A 19,264-nucleotide genomic window follows, 5' to 3' on the forward strand; every position below is an offset into this window, starting at 1 on the left:
TGTACCTCATGCTGTGCGCCTCCCTTACTCCCCTAAGAGTGTCACAGCAAGGAGCTTGCACACAGCTATGCAATGCGTGTGCGGCTGCAGTATACTTTTATCACAGCTTCTTCCAATCTCAGTGTGAAGTTATCAGAAAACTTGTAAATCCGTATTGAAAAAGTTGTAGGAAAAGCCGATTCCTTTTGAACAACAGGTGCCCATAACTCAAGCAGAGTAATCATGATGTGTCTTACAATTCCTTTCAATAATATGTCTTTGCTCATACCTAACACATTTGTTTCTAGGAAACACTTAGATTCCAAGCTCAGATATATGATGTAAATCAGAGAAGTCTAAAAAAGCAAAAGGAAAACTCAAGGTTTTATGTTCAACTCCTCTAGAAAGGCATTCAAAGAGATTGTGCGGTTGTGACCACAACCCAGCCAGCCAGAGAAGGAGATGCTGGCTTTAAGGAAACCACAAAGAAAGAATATGTGAAACCAAAATCTATTTCTCTCCAAAGTGTGAGGCAACTCTGCATTTCACCACCTCAATTGCCCATTGGGCTTTATCTTGGCTTTTTATAGATAACGAAAACAGTACAATATTTTAGGTTTTCTATTGTAGCCAAAAACATTTCTGGTTGGCTAAGCTATGTTGGCCTTCTACTCCAAAGCTAATGTAAAACAGGACAAATGCAGAGCTTTGCAGGTCATTGGAAGACGTTTGCTGTAGGATTTTCTGTGAAATTTTATAGCAAAGTTCTTTGATCATGAAACTGATCACATTTCAGAAACAATTAAAGGAATGAAAGATTGTATTGAGCATATTCTGCAAGCCGATAACAGGCCACTGGAATGTAAAATGTACTATTAAGCTGGACACTCCTAGGTTAAACTGTTTAATTAATTGATCTAGTCTCCAGAGTATGAAAATCTATGTAATAGAAAGGCTTTTATAGAGGTAATTATTTAAATTCACTTGTAGCATTTATTAACTGCAATACCCCTACTGGGAGGCATTGCCATAAAGATTTCTCCATTGCTAGCAGGTACAGCAGAGAGTAATAGCAGCAGGAATATTAATAAGGGATAATATTTGGAAAACTGTCAGATATATTTTAATTAAGGCTAATTTTTCTGCCTTGGATATTTTTATGGAATATAGCTAATTTATGCAGCATTTTGAGTGCAAATAAAGAGCAGAAATATATATCCACTGTAATTAATTTAAAAATATATAATGCACATTGATTTTTTAACGATGACACCGGCATTCATGATAGAATCACATCATGCTGGTTTACAATTAACAAGGGGTGTAGATGAAACAAGAACATGGAACAAGTGCAAAGAAACCATGGTTACAATAAAATAAGGCTGTTCAAACTGGGAGAAGAGGGAGAAGCTAGAGAGAATTAACAGAATGAGGTGTAATTATTTACAGTATTTACAAAATTCTGAAGTGTCTATTTTGAATCCATAGTATAAATAGGGTCAAACTTAAAGTTATTTTGATCATAAATAAAGTGCCTTACCTTCAATATAGAATAAAAACATTTTTATTCATGCAGCAAATTTGCTAAAACAGTTACAGAAAAAAAAACATCCCATGCAGTTCCAGAAAACACAGGAACACCCAAACGTCCAACTGTGTGTACTAGGAAAATTGCTTGATTGTATGGATTATACTTCTGGCTAAGTGAGTTCACAAGAGATATCTGTTCTATGATTACCATAGACATGGAAATTAATTTTCAGAAGCAATTACATTGTTAGTGGAATGTGGTGTATATAAAAATATATATATACATACACCAAGACTCTAACTACTTCCAACTACTTCAAAATGTAAATCATACTAAAAGGAAAATTTATTATAAAGCTAAGATCATTTTTTCAAAAGTAAGTTAAGATGCCAAGACTATCCCTTTAAAAAAATATATATATATATACCTTGCTCATTACATCAATCCTTTGGCGCCCCTTGATATCTGCCAGTCGGGAACCCAGATACACTCAGAGACACTGATAGTTGCTTTTTGAATTATTATTGAAAAATTCATCTTAATTGGATGAAACCTTGAGATGGCATAAGTAGACTGCAAAATACAAATCACCACTCCTTCTGAATTGCAGGATTTCCAGTGGTACCAAACCTCCAGTCATTTGTACCAGCAATGCTGAACTAAAGACTGCACAGGATTCAATGTGCTTTCAGGCATGTCACAGAATTTGAATGTGGAAAGCACAGAAAGGCAGCAAAATTAGGAGGAATGAATCCAGAGGGAGCCACTGAGGTAAGGAAGAGGCATGAGGTGAATGAGGAGTGGGAAGAGATGTAAAGATGAATTGTAAAAGCTGATGCTCGTTAAAATTAGGGATGCGTGAATATATCGGGCCGGCGTGCACCGAGAAGATTTTAAAAGCCGCCCGGAGTCGCGCATACTTGCCACTGCACGCAAAAATGAAAAGTAAAAAAAGAGCGTGGCCTGGGCGTGGGCATTCCTGGATTAAAACTTGAAATTTGTGCACAAATAGGCGTGCCAGGGTCCCCTGCCGCCTAAGTTTACTTCTGATATGCATGACATGTAAGTATTAAAACAAAAGATTCTGCGGAGGAAGTGACATCACCGAACTGATGGCAGGTGAAGCCCGAGCTCCGCTCCTCATTCTTGCAAAAACCTCATAGCATCGCGAATCCCCCGCTTGAAAACGGTTCAGAACGCTGCGGTCAAGCACAGGCAAACTAGAGGCAAGTCGATCCGCAAAGAAAATCACGGAACGCAAGCAATTTTCTTTTGATGCCGCGCCGGAAACATTTAGGGAAGGCCTCTGTGACGGGATCTATGTCACAAACCAGAACCGTCAGGTAAAGACCCAGGAACCAAAGATTCAGGAGAAGGGGGGAAGGAAAATACGGCAACGCCAGGCTAGAGATGTCCCTTGGTTCCTTCCCCCAGAGGTTATAAGACCTGAGGAGCCACAGGTGTGGGAAATGGAGGGTGGAGCGCTGGGAACCAATCCTTGGCTTCAAGGGGAGGGCCAAATTGAGGAGGAGCCTTTTCCAAAGCCAATCGCATACAGTAGGGGGAGGAGTTTCCACATGATAAAAAGGACTCCCTGATAAAGCAGTCTCAGTCTCCTGCCGGGGACTGAGGAGGAAGGAACAGGCTGCCTGGCTGCTCTGGGAAACTTGGACACTGGATATCCCCGACGATGTGAAGGACTGCAACCACTATCACAAGGAAGGTGAGCGCGGGGACTTCTGTTGGTTTGGACTTACGATAAAGACACTTTACCTAGAGAACTGCCAAGCGGGTGGTTGTATCCTGGGACGAGAAAAACCATCCCAAGAGGTACGGTGGGTGGTGGCAGTTAGGCCCAGCAGGGCCAGGCTTTTGAACATTGGATTTGTTGTTTAAAGATGGACTTTTGAAGCCAGACTTCAGAAACTGAGTTGCTAGCTCAGTGGGGAAGGCATCAGCCTCCCATCCAGGTGGAGGAGGTTCAAAACCCACCTGAGGACTTGTACAGAAAAATAACTTTAAACTATTACTTGAGTTCCTGAGTGACCAGCGCAGCTCATACAGGGTTGGACCCTGAAACGGATACAATTAACAAGGTGTGGACCGGCGCAAAGCGTCACAGCCTCTCAGATCATGAGACGGCAGCGCAATGGCCTGCGTCTCCGGGGGAGCAGGAGCGAGCTGACTCTCCGGCATCAGCGATCGACCCCGCGCTGTCCAAAGAAGATTTTCAGCACTGGGTCAGTGAGATAAATGAAGGTATGGGCACCCTCAGAGCAGAACTGCAGACCCTGGCAGCAGATATGCGGCATGACTATGCTGACCTTGGGGTCCGGATGGATGTGATAGAGAACCAGCTGGGAGAGCAGGAGCACAGGGTGACTGAGACACAGCAGGAGCTTAAAACCCTGCAGAAGATGGTGGATGAACAACAAACATGGCTGGAGGACTTGGAAAACTGGTCCGGAAGGGGGAATCTGTGGTTTAGGGGGATTCCTGAAGGAAAGCCCTACATAGACTGTGAAAAAGTCATCTTGGATATTTGCAGCTTCCTTCTTAATGACCAACAACCTGCTCCAGATGAGGCCCCGCCACAGATACTTCTGGACAGAGTGCACAGAGCACTGGCAAAACCTAAAGGCAATGTACCAAGGGACATAGTGGTATGTTTTCATAAATACACGATTAAAGACAAGATCATGCGCTAGGCCAGGAAGTTGCCAGATTTGAACACAAGAGTGCGCTCAAAGGAAATAAGATAGAAGCGCCATTGGTCCAACATTGCATGGAACAAGTTGACTCGTTTGAGAGTCTGTCTTGTACAGTTTTGGAAGTGGTTGAACAGGATGAACACGGGGGAGTAATATAAATTTGCGGCTTCTACAACGTGAACAGAGATGGATTTTTAAATTAGATACGGTCTCTCCTGCGGGCCTAAACAAAGATGTAGACTGGTCTGTGTTTATGTAGGTTTGTGCCGATTGGCTGGTCTGACATCCTTGACAAATGTATAAGTTCCTGACTTCCGGTAAAGGTGAACGAAAGCGTTCGGGAGCCATCTTTTTACCTCTGTGAGTTGCTGGGTTAAGCTGGGATCAGCTATAATGTAAGTCTCGAGTGAGCGTCATGCTTAAAAAGATTTTCTTTAAAATTAATGAGGAAAGGTGATCAAAGTGCTTTTTATTGTAGGAACAATCTTAAGTCCCCTGAAGCAGGCGTGAGTTTCACACCAAAACATTGTCAATGTCGGGCAGGCAAGAATAAGAAACAGCAACAGAGACGGCGACAGCAGCAGTAAAAATAAAAAATGAGATAAGTTGTTTCAAGATATGAAGTAGTAGAAATGAGATAAGTTGTTTTCGATCATTAGGACATTCACTGAAAGGTATTTTAAAAAGGTAATCTTTAGAGTAGATTTCACTTATGGTATAAAGATAAAAATAATGAACGGGATGAAGTAAATGACGTTACAAAAGTACAAATAAATGAGAGGGGTTGTAGCCCTTTGTGGGCAAGAGCCCAGGAGATTGAAGCGCTGAATATTCTGATACCGATTCCCAGGAGTTTTAAAATGTAATCAATAATTTACTACTGTATTTTACAGTTTCCCTCATATGTCTAAGAAGTAGTTGTTAGGGTAAATTTATACCATCCCTGGTAAGGTTACTAAGGGATTTGGCAGTAATCCTATAGTTGTTTGAGTTACGCTGTTGAAATTGAGGGGGGATACATACATTCTGATAAAAACTTAAGGTATCTACTTGGTTATGAGGGTAACTAAACCATAACCAGAAAGGTAATGTTTTAACTGAGGGGGATACGAGTGATGCGCTAGTGATCAGATCATGGGAGGTGACATCTGTCCTCACATCCAGCAATGGACACAAGGGACTAGGGAAGGGATAGAGGGGGACCTACAAATCTCGACAAAAAGAGCAGGGCAAGCTAGAATGCCTATCAGGGAATGTCACTACGTCTCTCAGATATATTCCATTAGCTGGGAGCCACTTAAGGGGAGGCACAAGAGATTCAACACTGGCGGCGTATGGCTAATGCAAGGGTGGCATGGCTATAGTATTATTATGTCAATGGGATGGGGGAAGTAAAATATTATCCTGGAATGTTAAGGGGTTGAATACTTACTGTAAAAGCAAAAGCTTACTTCAGGATATTAATAGAGCAAAGGTTGATATATTATTATGCCAAGAAACTCACCTGAAAAAGAAATATGAGAAACTTATGGCGGCTCCACAATACCCGATGCAATACCTTGCGGCCGCAACTAAAAATAATAAGTATGGAGGGGTAGGTGTGCTATTTGCTAAAGACGTGATCATCGATGTGGTCTCTGTGATTAGGGATACAGAGGGCTGTTATATTATCCTGAAGTTTAAAATGGGTTCTGCAATATATACACTAGTTAATGTATACGCGCCCAATCAAGAGAAGGGGACACATATCCAAAAGGTGTCTAGTGCTTTACAGCAATGGCCAGAGGGATACCTCATCATGGGAGGAGACTTCAGTCTTACCAGATATCCCTTTCTAGATTCCAGTAGTGGCAGGGGAGGATATGGTAGCTCACACAGAAAGAGCTTCAAACGGCTGATGAGGGAATGGCACATGATAGATGCCTGGCGGTTATTTCATCCAGGAGATAAAAATTATACTTTTTACTCTAAGGTACACCAATCTTACTCTTGGATTGATTATCTTTTAGTAGATAAAGCCTTAATTAATAATACACAAGTTACGGGGATAGATCCATTCACGTGGTCAGACCACGCAGCTATATGGATAAAGCTTAGGGGCTTGGGAGCTCCCTTGGGGGAACGATATTGGAAGCTTAACGAAAGCCTCCTAGATGATACAGTATTCTTAAAAGAACTGGAGACAGATATATAACACTATGTAAGGGACAATAACATGGAAGATGTCTAAGCTAATGTAGTCTGGGAGAGCCTCAAAGCTGCGGTAAGGGGTAAATTAATAGCGAGAGCGTCACATGTGCGTAAAGAAGATAATAAGAAACATGTTGATCTCTTGCAGTGGATTAGTAGGCTGGAGATAAGACAAACAGAGCCCTGACCCACTGATAGGAAATAGCATTCTAATTAGATACAATGAAGCAAACATATTTTGAAGGGGGCAATAAAGCAGGCCGCCTGCTAGCCAGGAAACTTAAAGCAAGGGCTGTACAAAATCAAATTCTAAAAATTCAGAGTGCTACAGGGGAAATGCTGTCAGATAATGATAGTATTAGGGCAAGATTTACACAATTCTACCAACAGTTATACTCTAAACGGGAGGATATCTCTGCCTCAGCGATAGACAAGTATTTAGAGGAGATAGATCTCCCCCAAATTGACACCCTCCAACAATCTCGTCTGAATCAGGAAATCACTATAGTGGAAATACAAGCGGCCATTAAGGGCCTGAAGATGGGTAAGTCTCGAGGGATAGATGGATTCTCAGTCGGTTTTTATCGGTGATTTAGCACGATACTTGCTGCACCACTACAAGCAGCTTTTAACCATTTACTGAGAGGTGGACAGTTTACTGCAACAGCTAATAGAGCGGGAGTTACCATTTTGGCTAAACCTGGGAGGGACGGGATGATCTGTGGTTCTTATAGGCCAATTTCCCTAATTAATTTGGACTTAAAAATACTAGCCAAAATTCTGGCAACTCGACTGGGTTCTATCGCATCCCACTTGATACATGCAAATCAATTGGGCTTTATTCAGGTCAGTTAGCAGCGGATAAAGTCCACAGGGTGGTGAACTTGATATGGCAGGCACAGACTACTGCAACATCTATGGTATTGTAGACATGGAGAAAGCCTTTGACATGGAGCACTGGGACTATTTCTTTGCAGTATTGCACAAAGTAGGTTTGGGAGGCCACTTCTCCTTCTGGATTCGCAAACTTTATAACATGCCAAGTGCGTGCATTAAGGTAAATGGGGGGGCTACACCCAGCCATTTGAGATTGCCCATGGCACCAGACAGGGATGCCCTTTATCTCCACTATTGTTTGCTCTCTATTTAGAGCCTTTGGCGAATAGAATTCGATCCACCCCAGAAATTCAGGGAATGAAAGTGGGAGTTCAGGAGTATAAGCTCTCTATGTTCTTTGACGATATCCTATTCACAATTGCCCACTCAGAGGGCTTGTTACCCCGATTAGTTAATGAATTCCAGCTATTTAGTGATATATCGGGATACCAATTGAATGAAGATAAATCCGAAATCTTAAATGTGACGCTCCCTGCAGACCACTTCCACAGATTGAATCGGCAGTTTCCATTCAAACTCGTTCATTCAACCTTAAAATATTTGGGTGTAAGAACAGGTCCAGACCTAGCCAATCTTTATCAGTATAATTATGGTGGTATATGGGGGAACATTTTATCGGATTTACAGATTTGGGACTGCTTGATCTTTCCTGGCTTGGTAGAGTGGCCACTGTTAAAATGAACATTTTACCTAGACTGGGATATCTATTCCAGACTCTCCCAATTGAGGTACCAGCAGTGGCTATCCGGGGCTGGCAAAGGAAGCTCTTTCAGTTTATCTGGAGGAGGAGACCCCGGCGAATAAACAGACAGGTATTATTACTTACCTAAGAAGTGGGGAGGCTTAGGGGTGCCATGCCTTCAGTGGTATTATGTGGCATCGTAATTGAGATCACTGTTAGATTGGCATTGTCCGAACACAGATAAGCGTTGGATCCAGCTAGAAACAGACCTCGTACCAGGCGTACAACTGGCCACACTTGCATGGCTACCCAGAAAAAATACAAGGTTGTCAGGGGTATGCCCTCCGACCATAGTACAAACCTTGCAAATTTGGGACACCTGGAACACTCATTTGAAGGGTAACCGATGTACCTACATGCACACTCCTATCTTCCTTAACCCAGCTTTTGAGCCAGGTATGGCACAACCTCTGGCTAAGAGATGGGAGAAACAGGGGTGTACACGGTTAGAGCATGTCTGGATTCAGGGGCATATGCGGGACTTTCAGGATCTAAAGCAGAAATTTGCTTTGCCAAGTACAAATCAATATTTCTATTGCCTATTGCAGCATTATATCTTACATACCAATGTCCACCTAGATCTCCAGAAAGATAAAACTCTATTTGAGGGCTTCTGTGATAAAGCTGGGTCACTCACTAAGATAATATCTCGGATATACTCTCTTTTAAATGGAGAGCTGGTAAATAAGCCATCCCATATAAAGGGTTGGCAGAAGGACCTAGGGATAACCATGAGTGTCCAGCAATGGGCAGGATCCTTCTTGGCTATTAATAGATGTTCCATCACTTCTTCGATTGTAGAACAGGGATAAAAAATGTTATATCTATGGTACCTTACTCCTTCAAAACCCCATAGCTTTTATCCTCAGGTTTCTGCTCAATGTTGGAGGAGATGCAGTGAAATTGGAATATATATGTTCCAATTTATTCTACCTGCCTTCATCTTCCTTCCAGCTTGTTTTAAGCTTCCAAGTTTATTCTATTCCTTGTTGATTGTAACTTTGACTTATTCCTTTTTCCATTGTTATCTATTGTTTACCAGAATTGTTACCTCAGTTTACCCTCATTAAATGTAAACCGATCCGATATGGTTATTTACCATGAAGGTCGGTATAAAAAACTGTTAAATAAATAAATAAAATATATGGTGGACATGTCCTAATGTGATGCAATTTGGGGATAGTATAAAAAACTGTTATTGGATGTAGTGGGATTACCGGTTACTAAGGACCTGGTATTGTTTCTGCTGCATATCAACATGAGTACGCAGAATAACAAAGAGGAATATTTTATACAACAAGCAATAATTGCGGTGAGATTGGAATTAGCTTGTTGTTGGAAACAGGACAAGGTACCCACCATAGCTGCAGTTCTGCGACGGCTGGACACTGTATTTTACTTGAACAAACTCACCACAGCTAGACAGAAAGAAAGGGCCAAATTCGACCTTAGATGGCAATGCTGGCTGGCTTGGAGGGGCATGTAATACAATCTACAGGGCGGATACACATTGTAAGTGACAGGTTACCATATGATAGGTATCAGGCCCATGCTGAGGAAGAGATGGGCGGCAGCCCAGATTTGTAGGAAGGGGGGTGGGAAGGGGAGGGGAACTTAGAAATTAAAAACAGAAAAATACGAATGAGGTTTTTATCGGGCCATCGGAGCCATTTTTGAGTGGCAGCCAAAATGGCGCCGATGGCCCGAGAGTGGGAGATCAGTCCCCGCGCCCCCACTGGACCACCAGGTAATCGTAAAAAGTTTTGGGGGGGTTCGGGAGGGTGGGGGAAGGTAAGGGGTCAATTTTAAAGGGTCGGGCCTTACTAAAAAAAAAATAACGATGTGAATCGGAACCTATTCCGATTCACATCACCCCCTATCAGATTTTTTTCCCCCTCTAGCCGAACCCGATCGTTAAGACGATCGGGCACACGATTCACATCCCTATTATTGTTACATCTTTTTACATTATTACATATTCTACATGCTTATTTCTGTGTACATCTGACTAACTGTATGTCTCATACAGCGGATTCCAGTGAATCTGAGAATCTACGACATGATGGAAGAACGACTCGACAACAATGCACCAGTATAATAGCTACCAGTATAATAATAGCTATTGTTAGGTTAGGTATTTTCTATATGCTGGTTATGTACATGGCATTATTGTGTAACCATTGACTTTATTGTATAACATTCTTACCTCAAAAATATCAATAAAAAAAAAATTCTAGGCAGATCAGCGGGGTTTTAAAGGTCAGAGCTAATAGGAGAGAAGTGAGGTTTGGAAGCCCTATCCCTTCCCTGGGGGAACTGGGAGTGAAATGGGAAAACTAGCAATGGCGTCAGCACGCGTGCACATTACAATCAGCCCACTTATGTGGTAGGAGCGGCAATTGCACGTGATGACCGTAACCTTTAAACAAGCGTGAGTCCAGATAAAACTGCACACACATCTGCACACAGTCAGGCTATTTTAGAACATGTGCACATATGTGTGCATATTATAAGACATGCCTGGGCACGGGCTGACGAATGCCTGCACACGTGCGCCTGCGCGCCTGTTTAAAAGTTACCATCTTAGGGACTGGAGGAGAAACAGGAAATAAGGGGAGTAGGAAGGAGACATGGGGGTGAGTATGAAGGGAGAGTTATAGGGGACAGCCTTATGTACTGAAGTGAGCCAAACTATGCGGCCAATGCAAAAAACTCGCGCTGAAGGCGGACGCTATGTATTCAGCACCCGCTTTCATAATGCGACCCCAGGCACCTCTCCTGAGGGCGTGATGCAATATTTAAATTAGGGCTCGCATTGTCGAGGAGGCGCTAAGGGTGATTGCACGCCCCTAGCGCCTCACTGACAGCGCAAGCCGGAAGCAGGTCCGCTGTGGTGGCTGTCCTGCCGGTTAAGAAAACGGACGCTGAATTTATCAGTGTCCTGTTTTCCTAACCAGCGCACATGCAGGGGTTAGGAAAATGGACACTGATTCAGCGTCCTTTCTCCCAACCTGACTACCAGCACCAGAAGGAGTGTATAAAATCAATATTAAAGTGTCAGGCACTTAATATTAATTTATTCACTCCTTCACTTATTGCTGATTGGTTCCTTTACTGTCACGTCAGTGAAAGGACCAATCTCCTATCAGAAGGCTGTCCTGAAAGGGGATAGGTCCTCTCACTGACAAATGTCAGTGGCAATAAGTGGAGTGAATAAATTAATATTAAGTGCCCAGCACGGTAATATTGATTTATTTACTCCTTCTGGTGCCGGTAGTCAGGCTGGGAGAATGGACGCTGAATTAGCCAGCATCCATTTTCCAAACCCCTGCCAGTGCTTTTTTTAAACTTTTTTTTTTTTAATTACTTTTTTAAAAGGTTGTTCCTCACACTTAATATCGCAAGGATATTAAGTGGGAGGTAGCACAGAAAAGCAGTTTTTTCTGCTTTTCTGTACTAGTTTTAGTAGCGCTCAGCAATTAACTCCTGCTCCGGGCAGGCATTAATTTCTGATTGCTAAAATGTGAGTCCTAGATGCACATTTTTTTTTTGCATAGGGAGTAAATAGCATGTGATGAGCGCTATTAGTTTCACTCTGCATTGGACGTGCGTTGTAGAGGCGCTAATCCCCTTACTGCATAAGGGGTTAAGTTAGCGCCTCTACAACCCGCGTCCGACTGCAGGTTACACAGTGCACCGGGCTCAGCGCACTGTATTGCATCGGCCCCTAAGGAAGCTATGCTGTAGAAAAAGAAGGTTATGACACAGCAGACACCATGGATTCACAAAAGGACTGACTGGTAACTTGTGAGAAAAGTCACCATTACCAATGAGCCCTTCTGGATCTTCCTGTGTCTAATTTGCCCAACTGCAATTCAGTGCTTTTTCCAGCTCCACTTCAGAAATGATCATACACACCAGGAGCAGGTTAGCATGCTAGGGAGAAGCTTGGATGAATATCTCTAGGTAGAGGCAATCGCAAACAGCAGTACCTAACCAGGAGCAGGTTAGCATGCTAGGGAGAAGCTTGGACGAATATCTCTAGGTAGAGGCAATCGCAAAGAGCAGTACCTAACCAGGAGCAGGTTAGCATGCTAGGGAGAAGCTTGGACGAATATCTCTAGGTAGAGGCAATCGCAAAGGGCAGTACCTAACCAGGAGCAGGTTAGCATGCTAGGGAGAAGCTTGGACGAATATCTCTAGGTAGAGGCAATCGCAAAGAGCAGTACCTAACCAGGAGCAGGTTAGCATGCTAGGGAGAAGGCTTGGATGAATATCTCCAGGTAGAGGCAATCACAAACAGCAGTACCTAACCAGGAGCAGGTTAGCATGCTAGGGAGAAGGCTTGGATGAATATCTCTAGGTAGAGGCAATCGCAAAGAGCAGTACCTAACCAGGAGCAGGTTAGCATGCTAGGGAGAAGGCTTGGATGAATATCTCTAGGTAGAGGCAATCGCAAAGAGCAGTACCTAACCAGGAGCAGGTTAGCATGCTAGGGAGAAGGCTTGGATGAATATCTCTAGGTAGAGGCAATCGCAGACAGCAGTACCTAACCAGGCAATCACAAACAGCAGTTCCTAACCAGGAGCAGGTTAGCATGCTAGGGAGAAGGCTTGGATGAATATCTCCAGGTAGAGGCAATCGCAAAGAGCAGTACCTAACCAGGAGCAGGTTAGCATGCTAGGGAGAAGGCTTGGATGAATATCTCCAGGTAGAGGCAATCGCAAAGAGCAGTACCTAACCAGGAGCAGGTTAGCATGCTAGGGAGAAGGCTTGGATGAATATCTCCAGGTAGAGGCAATCGCAAACAGCAGTACCTAACCAGGAGCAGGTTAGCATGCTAGGGAGAAGGCTTGGATGAATATCTCTAGGTAGAGGCAATCGCAAACAGCAGTACCTAACCAGGAGCAGGTTAGCATGCTAGGGAGAAGGCTTGGATGAATATCTCTAGGTAGAGGCAATCGCAAAGAGCAGTACCTAACCAGGAGCAGGTTAGCATGCTAGGGAGAAGGCTTGGATGAATATCTCTAGGTAGAGGCAATCGCAAAGAGCAGTACCTAACCAGGAGCAGGTTAGCATGCTAGGGAGAAGGCTTGGATGAATATCTCTAGGTAGAGGCAATCGCAAACAGCAGTACCTAACCAGGAGCAGGTTAGCATGCTAGGGAGAAGGCTTGGATGAATATCTCTAGATAGAGGCAATCGCAAAGAGCAGTACCTTTGTTATTGCACGCCATCCACTTTATGGGTCCTTTGTCATAATTGTGCTGGCCAACAGAAAATGTAAATATGCGTACCTAAGCAGGGAAAAGAATGAAAAAGCATCAGTCTGCAACATTTATTTAGAGATGTTTAAGTACAGAGAGTTGTGCTTGCCCTGTTAGCCCTCGTTCATGGGTGGGATTAAGCATCAGGACTGACCTGATGAAGAGAGAGAGCTCCTCACAAATGTATTAAGTGAGTCCAATTAAAAGGTCTTATGTACAACTTCTGTGCCCACACTTATTTCCACATATTCCAACCAACATATTTCCACATATATTTCAACATATTTCCACATATTCCAACCAACCTCAAACCCTCTCTCACTAATTCCTGCTGAATATTTATCATACTATTACCATTCACAACTGTCATATTTATTCATTTGATTACCTATGTACCGTTTCATTTTTCACTTGCTATTCTAATGTATCAATAGGCTGAAATGTAAATATTGTGCTGTTCAATTTCTCCCCTTCCATCCCAAGTTTATTTTCCTTGTTTTTTGTAACTTTCCCTCTCCCTTTTTCTGATTCACTGTATTTAAAGTTCAAGGTTCTTATTGAAAATATTATTTTTTACGTTACGTTATGCTTTACACTCCTTGTTATTTGTAAACCGGGTTGATGTGATGCCTATCATGAAACTCGGTATAACAAAAACAATAAATAAATAAATAAATATTTTAAGTTCAAAAAACTTGATTGTCATCATTACAAAAGAGCTTGTTTTTTCACCTTGGAAATAAATTATTAATAATTCTTTGATTTTGTATTTTTCTTCCAAATTGGTCACAATTCTGTCTCCCTGCTTTTCCAAGACATTACAACAGGTCCTCATTATTTCAAGAGACTCTGTGCCAGGTTTTGACTATTCCCAATAAAAAGACATAGCATTAAAGCCTACGGTGAAATTGTAAAAATGTGAATGCCAAATTCTCATCCCTAAGCTATGTCATGGAGCTCCGACTTATTACCCTTGCCTTGAGAATGTACTTACACAGACTTTCAAACACGTTGTTTTCACTAAGGCTGAACTTATATTTTGACTAATACAATGTAAATTACATTATTCTAGGAAACCATAATATGTCTCTAATACAGTACGAAATGTTTTCATAGAAACTGGTCAATGTTTTGGGACTCTGTTATTCTCCAGCATGTGTGAAATGAAAACCCAACCTTCAAGGCATCAGGAAAGACATAATAAATAATAAAAGTCCATTTTAACTCGGTTTTCATTGTTCAATTTGATGAAGAAAAGTGTAAGAAAACCCTGGAGGAGCACTGATAAAAAGATAAATACGCAAAAGGCACAATAAGAATTTACAAAAACTACTTTCCTTTGGCTTATTTTCAAAGATAGCAGATAGTTTCTAAAATTAAACCTACACTCTTCAGCTCAGGTGTATATTAACGTTATGTTAATGCATAAGCTATGTAATTGATGACTTAAAAACCAACTGAGGATCTGAAATCTTTGGGGTAGATTTTTAAAGTTATCCACAGGCATAGATTGTTCGCGCAAACCCGGCGCGAACAAATCTGCTCCCGATTTTATAACTTGCGAGCACTGCCGCGCATGTTATAAAATCCAGGGTTGGTGCACACAGGGGAGTGCACAATTGTGCAACCTGCGTGCGCCGAGCTGAGCAGCCTGTCTCCGTTCCCTCCGAGGCCGCTCCGAAATCGGAGCGGCCTCGGAGAGAACTTTTTTCCAGCCCCCCACCTTCCGCTCCTTTCCCCTCCCTAACCCACCCCCCAGTCCTAACTAAATCCCCCCCACCACCACCTTTGTTCAGAAAGTTACGCCTGCCTAACTTGCACGTGCCAGCTGGCTGCTGGTGCGCCATTCCCTGGTTCAGAGGCCTCGGCCACACCCCTGGAATGCCCCCGAGCCTGCGCCACACCCAAGGCCCTGGCCCCAGAACACCCCCAAATGCCGAGCCGTCCCCAACATGCCCCGACATGCCCCCAAGCAAAGCCCCGGGACTTACGCACGTTCCAGGGCTTTGTGTGCGGCGGCGGCCTATGCAACATAGGCGCGCCGGCGCGCAAGTCCCCTGCGCTATTGGATTTATGTGCGCAGGGCTTTTAAAATCTGCCCCTTTCTGAATACTAAACCACCTCTACCCCAGCAAAACTATTCATTAAAACTCTAATTGGCAAGTTAAATGTAAGACATTGATAAGACAGGCTAAGAGAGAATTTGAAAAGAAGTTGGCTGTAGAGGCAAAAACACAGTAAAAACTTTTTAAAATATATCTGAAGCAGAAAGCCTGTGAGGGAGTCAGTTGGACCGTTAGATGATCAAGGGGTTAAAGGGGCACTTAGAGAAGATAAGGCCATCGTGGAAAGATTAAATGATTTCTTTGCTTCGGTGTTTACTGAAGAGGATGTTGGGGAGGTACCCGTAATGGAGAAGGTTTTCATGGGTAATGATTCAGATGGACTGAATCAAATCACGGTGAACCTAGAAGATGTGGTAGGCCTGATTGACAAACTGAAGAGTAGTAAATCACCCGGACCAGATGGTATTCACCCCAGAGTTCTGAAGGAACTAAAAAATGAAATTTCAGACCTATTAGTAAAAATTTGTAACTTATCATTAAAATCATCCATTGTACCTGAAGACTGGAGGATAGCAAATGTAACCCCAATATTTAAAAAGGGCTCCAGGGGCGATCCGGGAAACTATAGACCGGTTGGCCTGACGGATAAGTTCTTGGAGGAGAAGTCCATTACCTGCTATTAAGTTCACTTAGAGAATAGCCACTGCCATTAGCAATGGTTACATGGAATAGACTTAGTTTTTGGGTACTTGCCAGGTTCTTATGGCCTGGATTGGCCACTGTTGGAAACAGGATGCTGGGCTTGATGGCCCCTTGGTCTGACCCAGTATGGCATTTTCTTATGCTCTTATGTTCTTACTTCAGTGCCAGGAAAAATAGTGGAAAGTGTTCTAAACATCAAAATCACAGAACATATAGAAAGACATGGTTTAATGGAAAAAAGTCAGCATGGCTTTACCCAAGGCAAGTCTTGCCTCACAAATCTGCTTCACTTTTTTGAAGGAGTTAATAAACATGTGGATAAAGGTGAACTGGTAGATATAGTATACTTGGATTTTCAGAAGGCGTTTGACAAAGTTCCTCATGAGAGGCTTCTAGGAAAAGTAAAAAGTCATGGGATAGGTGGCGATGTCCTTTCATGGATTGCAAACTGGCTAAAAGACAGGAAACAGAGAGTAGGATTAAATGGACAATTTTCTCAGTGGAAGGGAGTGGACAGTGGAGTGCCTCAGGGATCTGTATTGGGACCCTTACTTTTCAATATATTTATAAATGATCTGGAAAGAAATACGATGAGTGAGATAATCAAATTTGCAGATGACACAAAATTGTTCGGAGTAGTTAAATCACAAGCAGATTGTGATAAATTGCAGGAAGACCTTGTGAGACTGGAAAATTGGGCATCCAAATGGCAGATGACATTTAATGTGGATAAGTGCAAGGTGATGCATATAGGGAAAAATAACCCATGCTACAGTTACACAATGTTGGGTTCCATATTAGGTGCTAGAACCCAAGAAAGAGATCTAGATGCCATAGTGGATAACACATTGAAATCGTCGGTGCAGTGTGCTGCGGCAGTCAAAAAAGCAAACAGAATGTTGGGAATTATTAGAATAGGAATGATGAATAAAACGGAAAATGTTATAATGCCTCTGTATCGCTCCATGGTGAGACCGCACCTTGAATACTGTGTACAATTCTGGTCGCCGCATCTCAAAAAAGATATAATTGCGATGGAGAAGGTACAGAGAAGGGCTACCAAAATGATAAGGGGAATGGAACAACTCCCCTATGAGGAACGACTAAAGAGGTTATGACTTTTCAGCTTGGAGATGACTGAGGGGGGGATATGATAGAGGTGTTTAAAATCATGAGAGGTCTAGAACGGGTAGATGTGAATCGGTTATTTACTCTTTCGGATAGTAGAAAGTCTAGGGGGCACTCCATGAAGTTAGCATGTGGCACATTTAAAACTAATCGGAGAAAGTTCTTTTTTACTCAACGCACAATTAAACTCTGGAATTTGTTGCCAGAGGATGTGGTTAGTGCAGTTAGTATAGCGGTGTTTAAAAAAGGATTGGATAAGTCCTTGGAGGAGAAGTCCATTACCTGCTACTAAGTTCACTTAGAGAATAGCCACTGCCATTAGCATTGGTAACATGGAATAGACTTATTTTTTGGGTACTTGCCAGGTTCTTATGGCCTGGATTGGCCACTGTTGGAAACAGGATGCTGGGCTTGATGGACCCCTGGTCTGACCCAGTATGGCATTTTCTTATGTTCTGAATTAATCAACGCTCCATTTAATTCTGAAGCTTTTCCTATGTTTGCTTGCCAATCACATTGATCACAAGAGAAAAGGTTCTCACTTTGGCTTAGGCACTTTTTAGTAGGGATGTGCATTCGTTTGCGACGAAATAGGAAACAGAGACGATATTTCCTATTTCCTCACATTTTGGGGGGGGCAACAAAACGATAAGAATACCCACACAATTTTGTGTGGTTTTCTTATCATTTCCGGGGGGGGGGGGAAGAAACGGCACATTAAAAAAAACCCACCAAACCCACCCCAACCCTTCAAATTTAATTAATTTCAACCCCCCAAGACTTGCCCGACACCGCCCCCCCAAGACTTACCAAAAGTCCCTGGTGGTACAGTGGGGTCCTGGGAGCGATCTCCCCCTCTCGGGCCATCAGCTGCCTCTAATCAAAATGGCGCCGATGGCCCTTTGCCGTTACTGTGTGACAGGGGCTATCGGTGCCATTGGTCAACCCCTGTCACACGGTAAGGGCAAAGGGCGATTGGCTCCATTTTGATTACTGGCAGCTGACGGCCCAAGAGGGAGAGATTGTTCCCGGGAACCCGCTGGACTACCAGGGAATTTTGGCAAGTTTTTTTTGGGGGGGTTTGCAATTAATTAAATTTGAAGGGTTGGGGCGGGTTTTGGGCTTTGGTTCATGGACATCTGAAATAAAATCGGCCAGAAACACAGGAAAATGAAATTTCCCGTGGCGGCCCGATAACGAAGGCTGAACCGAAAGGTTCGGCCGAATCACATCTCTACTTTTTAGTGCTGGAACACTATGCAAGATTTTAACTCTCATCTTGAAAGTCTTCATAGATTTTTTACAAATACATTTACCTTTCCATGTATTGCCTTCAGATTCCTCCAATGTTCATGCTTGGCAGAATTCAAGGCAATATATAAAAGTAAAAACTCAATTTTCAAGTCATTTTACTGTATTAAAACTGTGTTTTCAGGGACGGTAACTTTAAAGCAGGTGCGTGTTCGTGAGCCCGTGCACAGGGACATGGCCATTTTATAACAAAGGCATGTTGTATAATAGCCGACCGCACACACGTGGGCTCGCGCCCATTCGTGCAAATGCTGCTTGTACCACGCACTGACACCATTACCAGTTTTCCCAGTTCGCCCAAGTAAGGGACAGGACTTCCAAACCCCACTAGTTTAACAGCCTCCCTTCTCCCCTGTTAGTCCTGACCTTTAAAACCCCACTGATGTGTGGGTTTTTTTTTTTTTGTTTTAGTCCACAGAAGAAGTAAAGTTACGTGGCTGCGCCTCTATGCTCATATTTCCGTTCAAATTTCAAGGTGAAATCCAGGAACGTCCTTATCCCACCCCTTTTTCGGAGCTTTTCATTTGTGCACGTAGTGGGAGATATGCGTGTAAAATCCACTCGGTGTGTGTCCGCTCAACTTGTGTGCGTACCTCCCAGTGTAACTGTGGCTAAAGGTTTGCATGCTGTTTCACAAGGCCGGCACTCTTATCTTCCTGGGAGGGGAGGAAAAGTGCATGCAGACTCGGCATTTTTAGATCTTTGCACATACGTTTCCAGCAAAATTCTCCATGCAGGCGA

At 43.0% G+C, this 19,264-nt stretch overlaps 1 protein-coding gene across 10 annotated transcripts in view; it reads right to left on the reverse strand.

Moving 5' to 3' along the window:
• Window positions 1-19,264, reverse strand: part of CACNA2D1 (calcium voltage-gated channel auxiliary subunit alpha2delta 1) — a 1,026,983-nt gene that overhangs the window by 312,351 nt on the left and 695,368 nt on the right. For all 10 annotated transcript variants that reach the window (XM_029615087.1, XM_029615085.1, XM_029615090.1 and 7 more), the window contains one exon: window positions 13,268-13,346. In XM_029615087.1, coding sequence (XP_029470947.1) covers window positions 13,268-13,346 — 79 coding nt within the window. The remainder of the gene's footprint in view (window positions 1-13,267; window positions 13,347-19,264) is intronic.

The sequence above is a fragment of the Rhinatrema bivittatum genome, chromosome 9 (assembly GCF_901001135.1).
Source record: "Rhinatrema bivittatum chromosome 9, aRhiBiv1.1, whole genome shotgun sequence".
Classification (NCBI taxonomy): Eukaryota; Metazoa; Chordata; class Amphibia; order Gymnophiona; family Rhinatrematidae; genus Rhinatrema; species Rhinatrema bivittatum.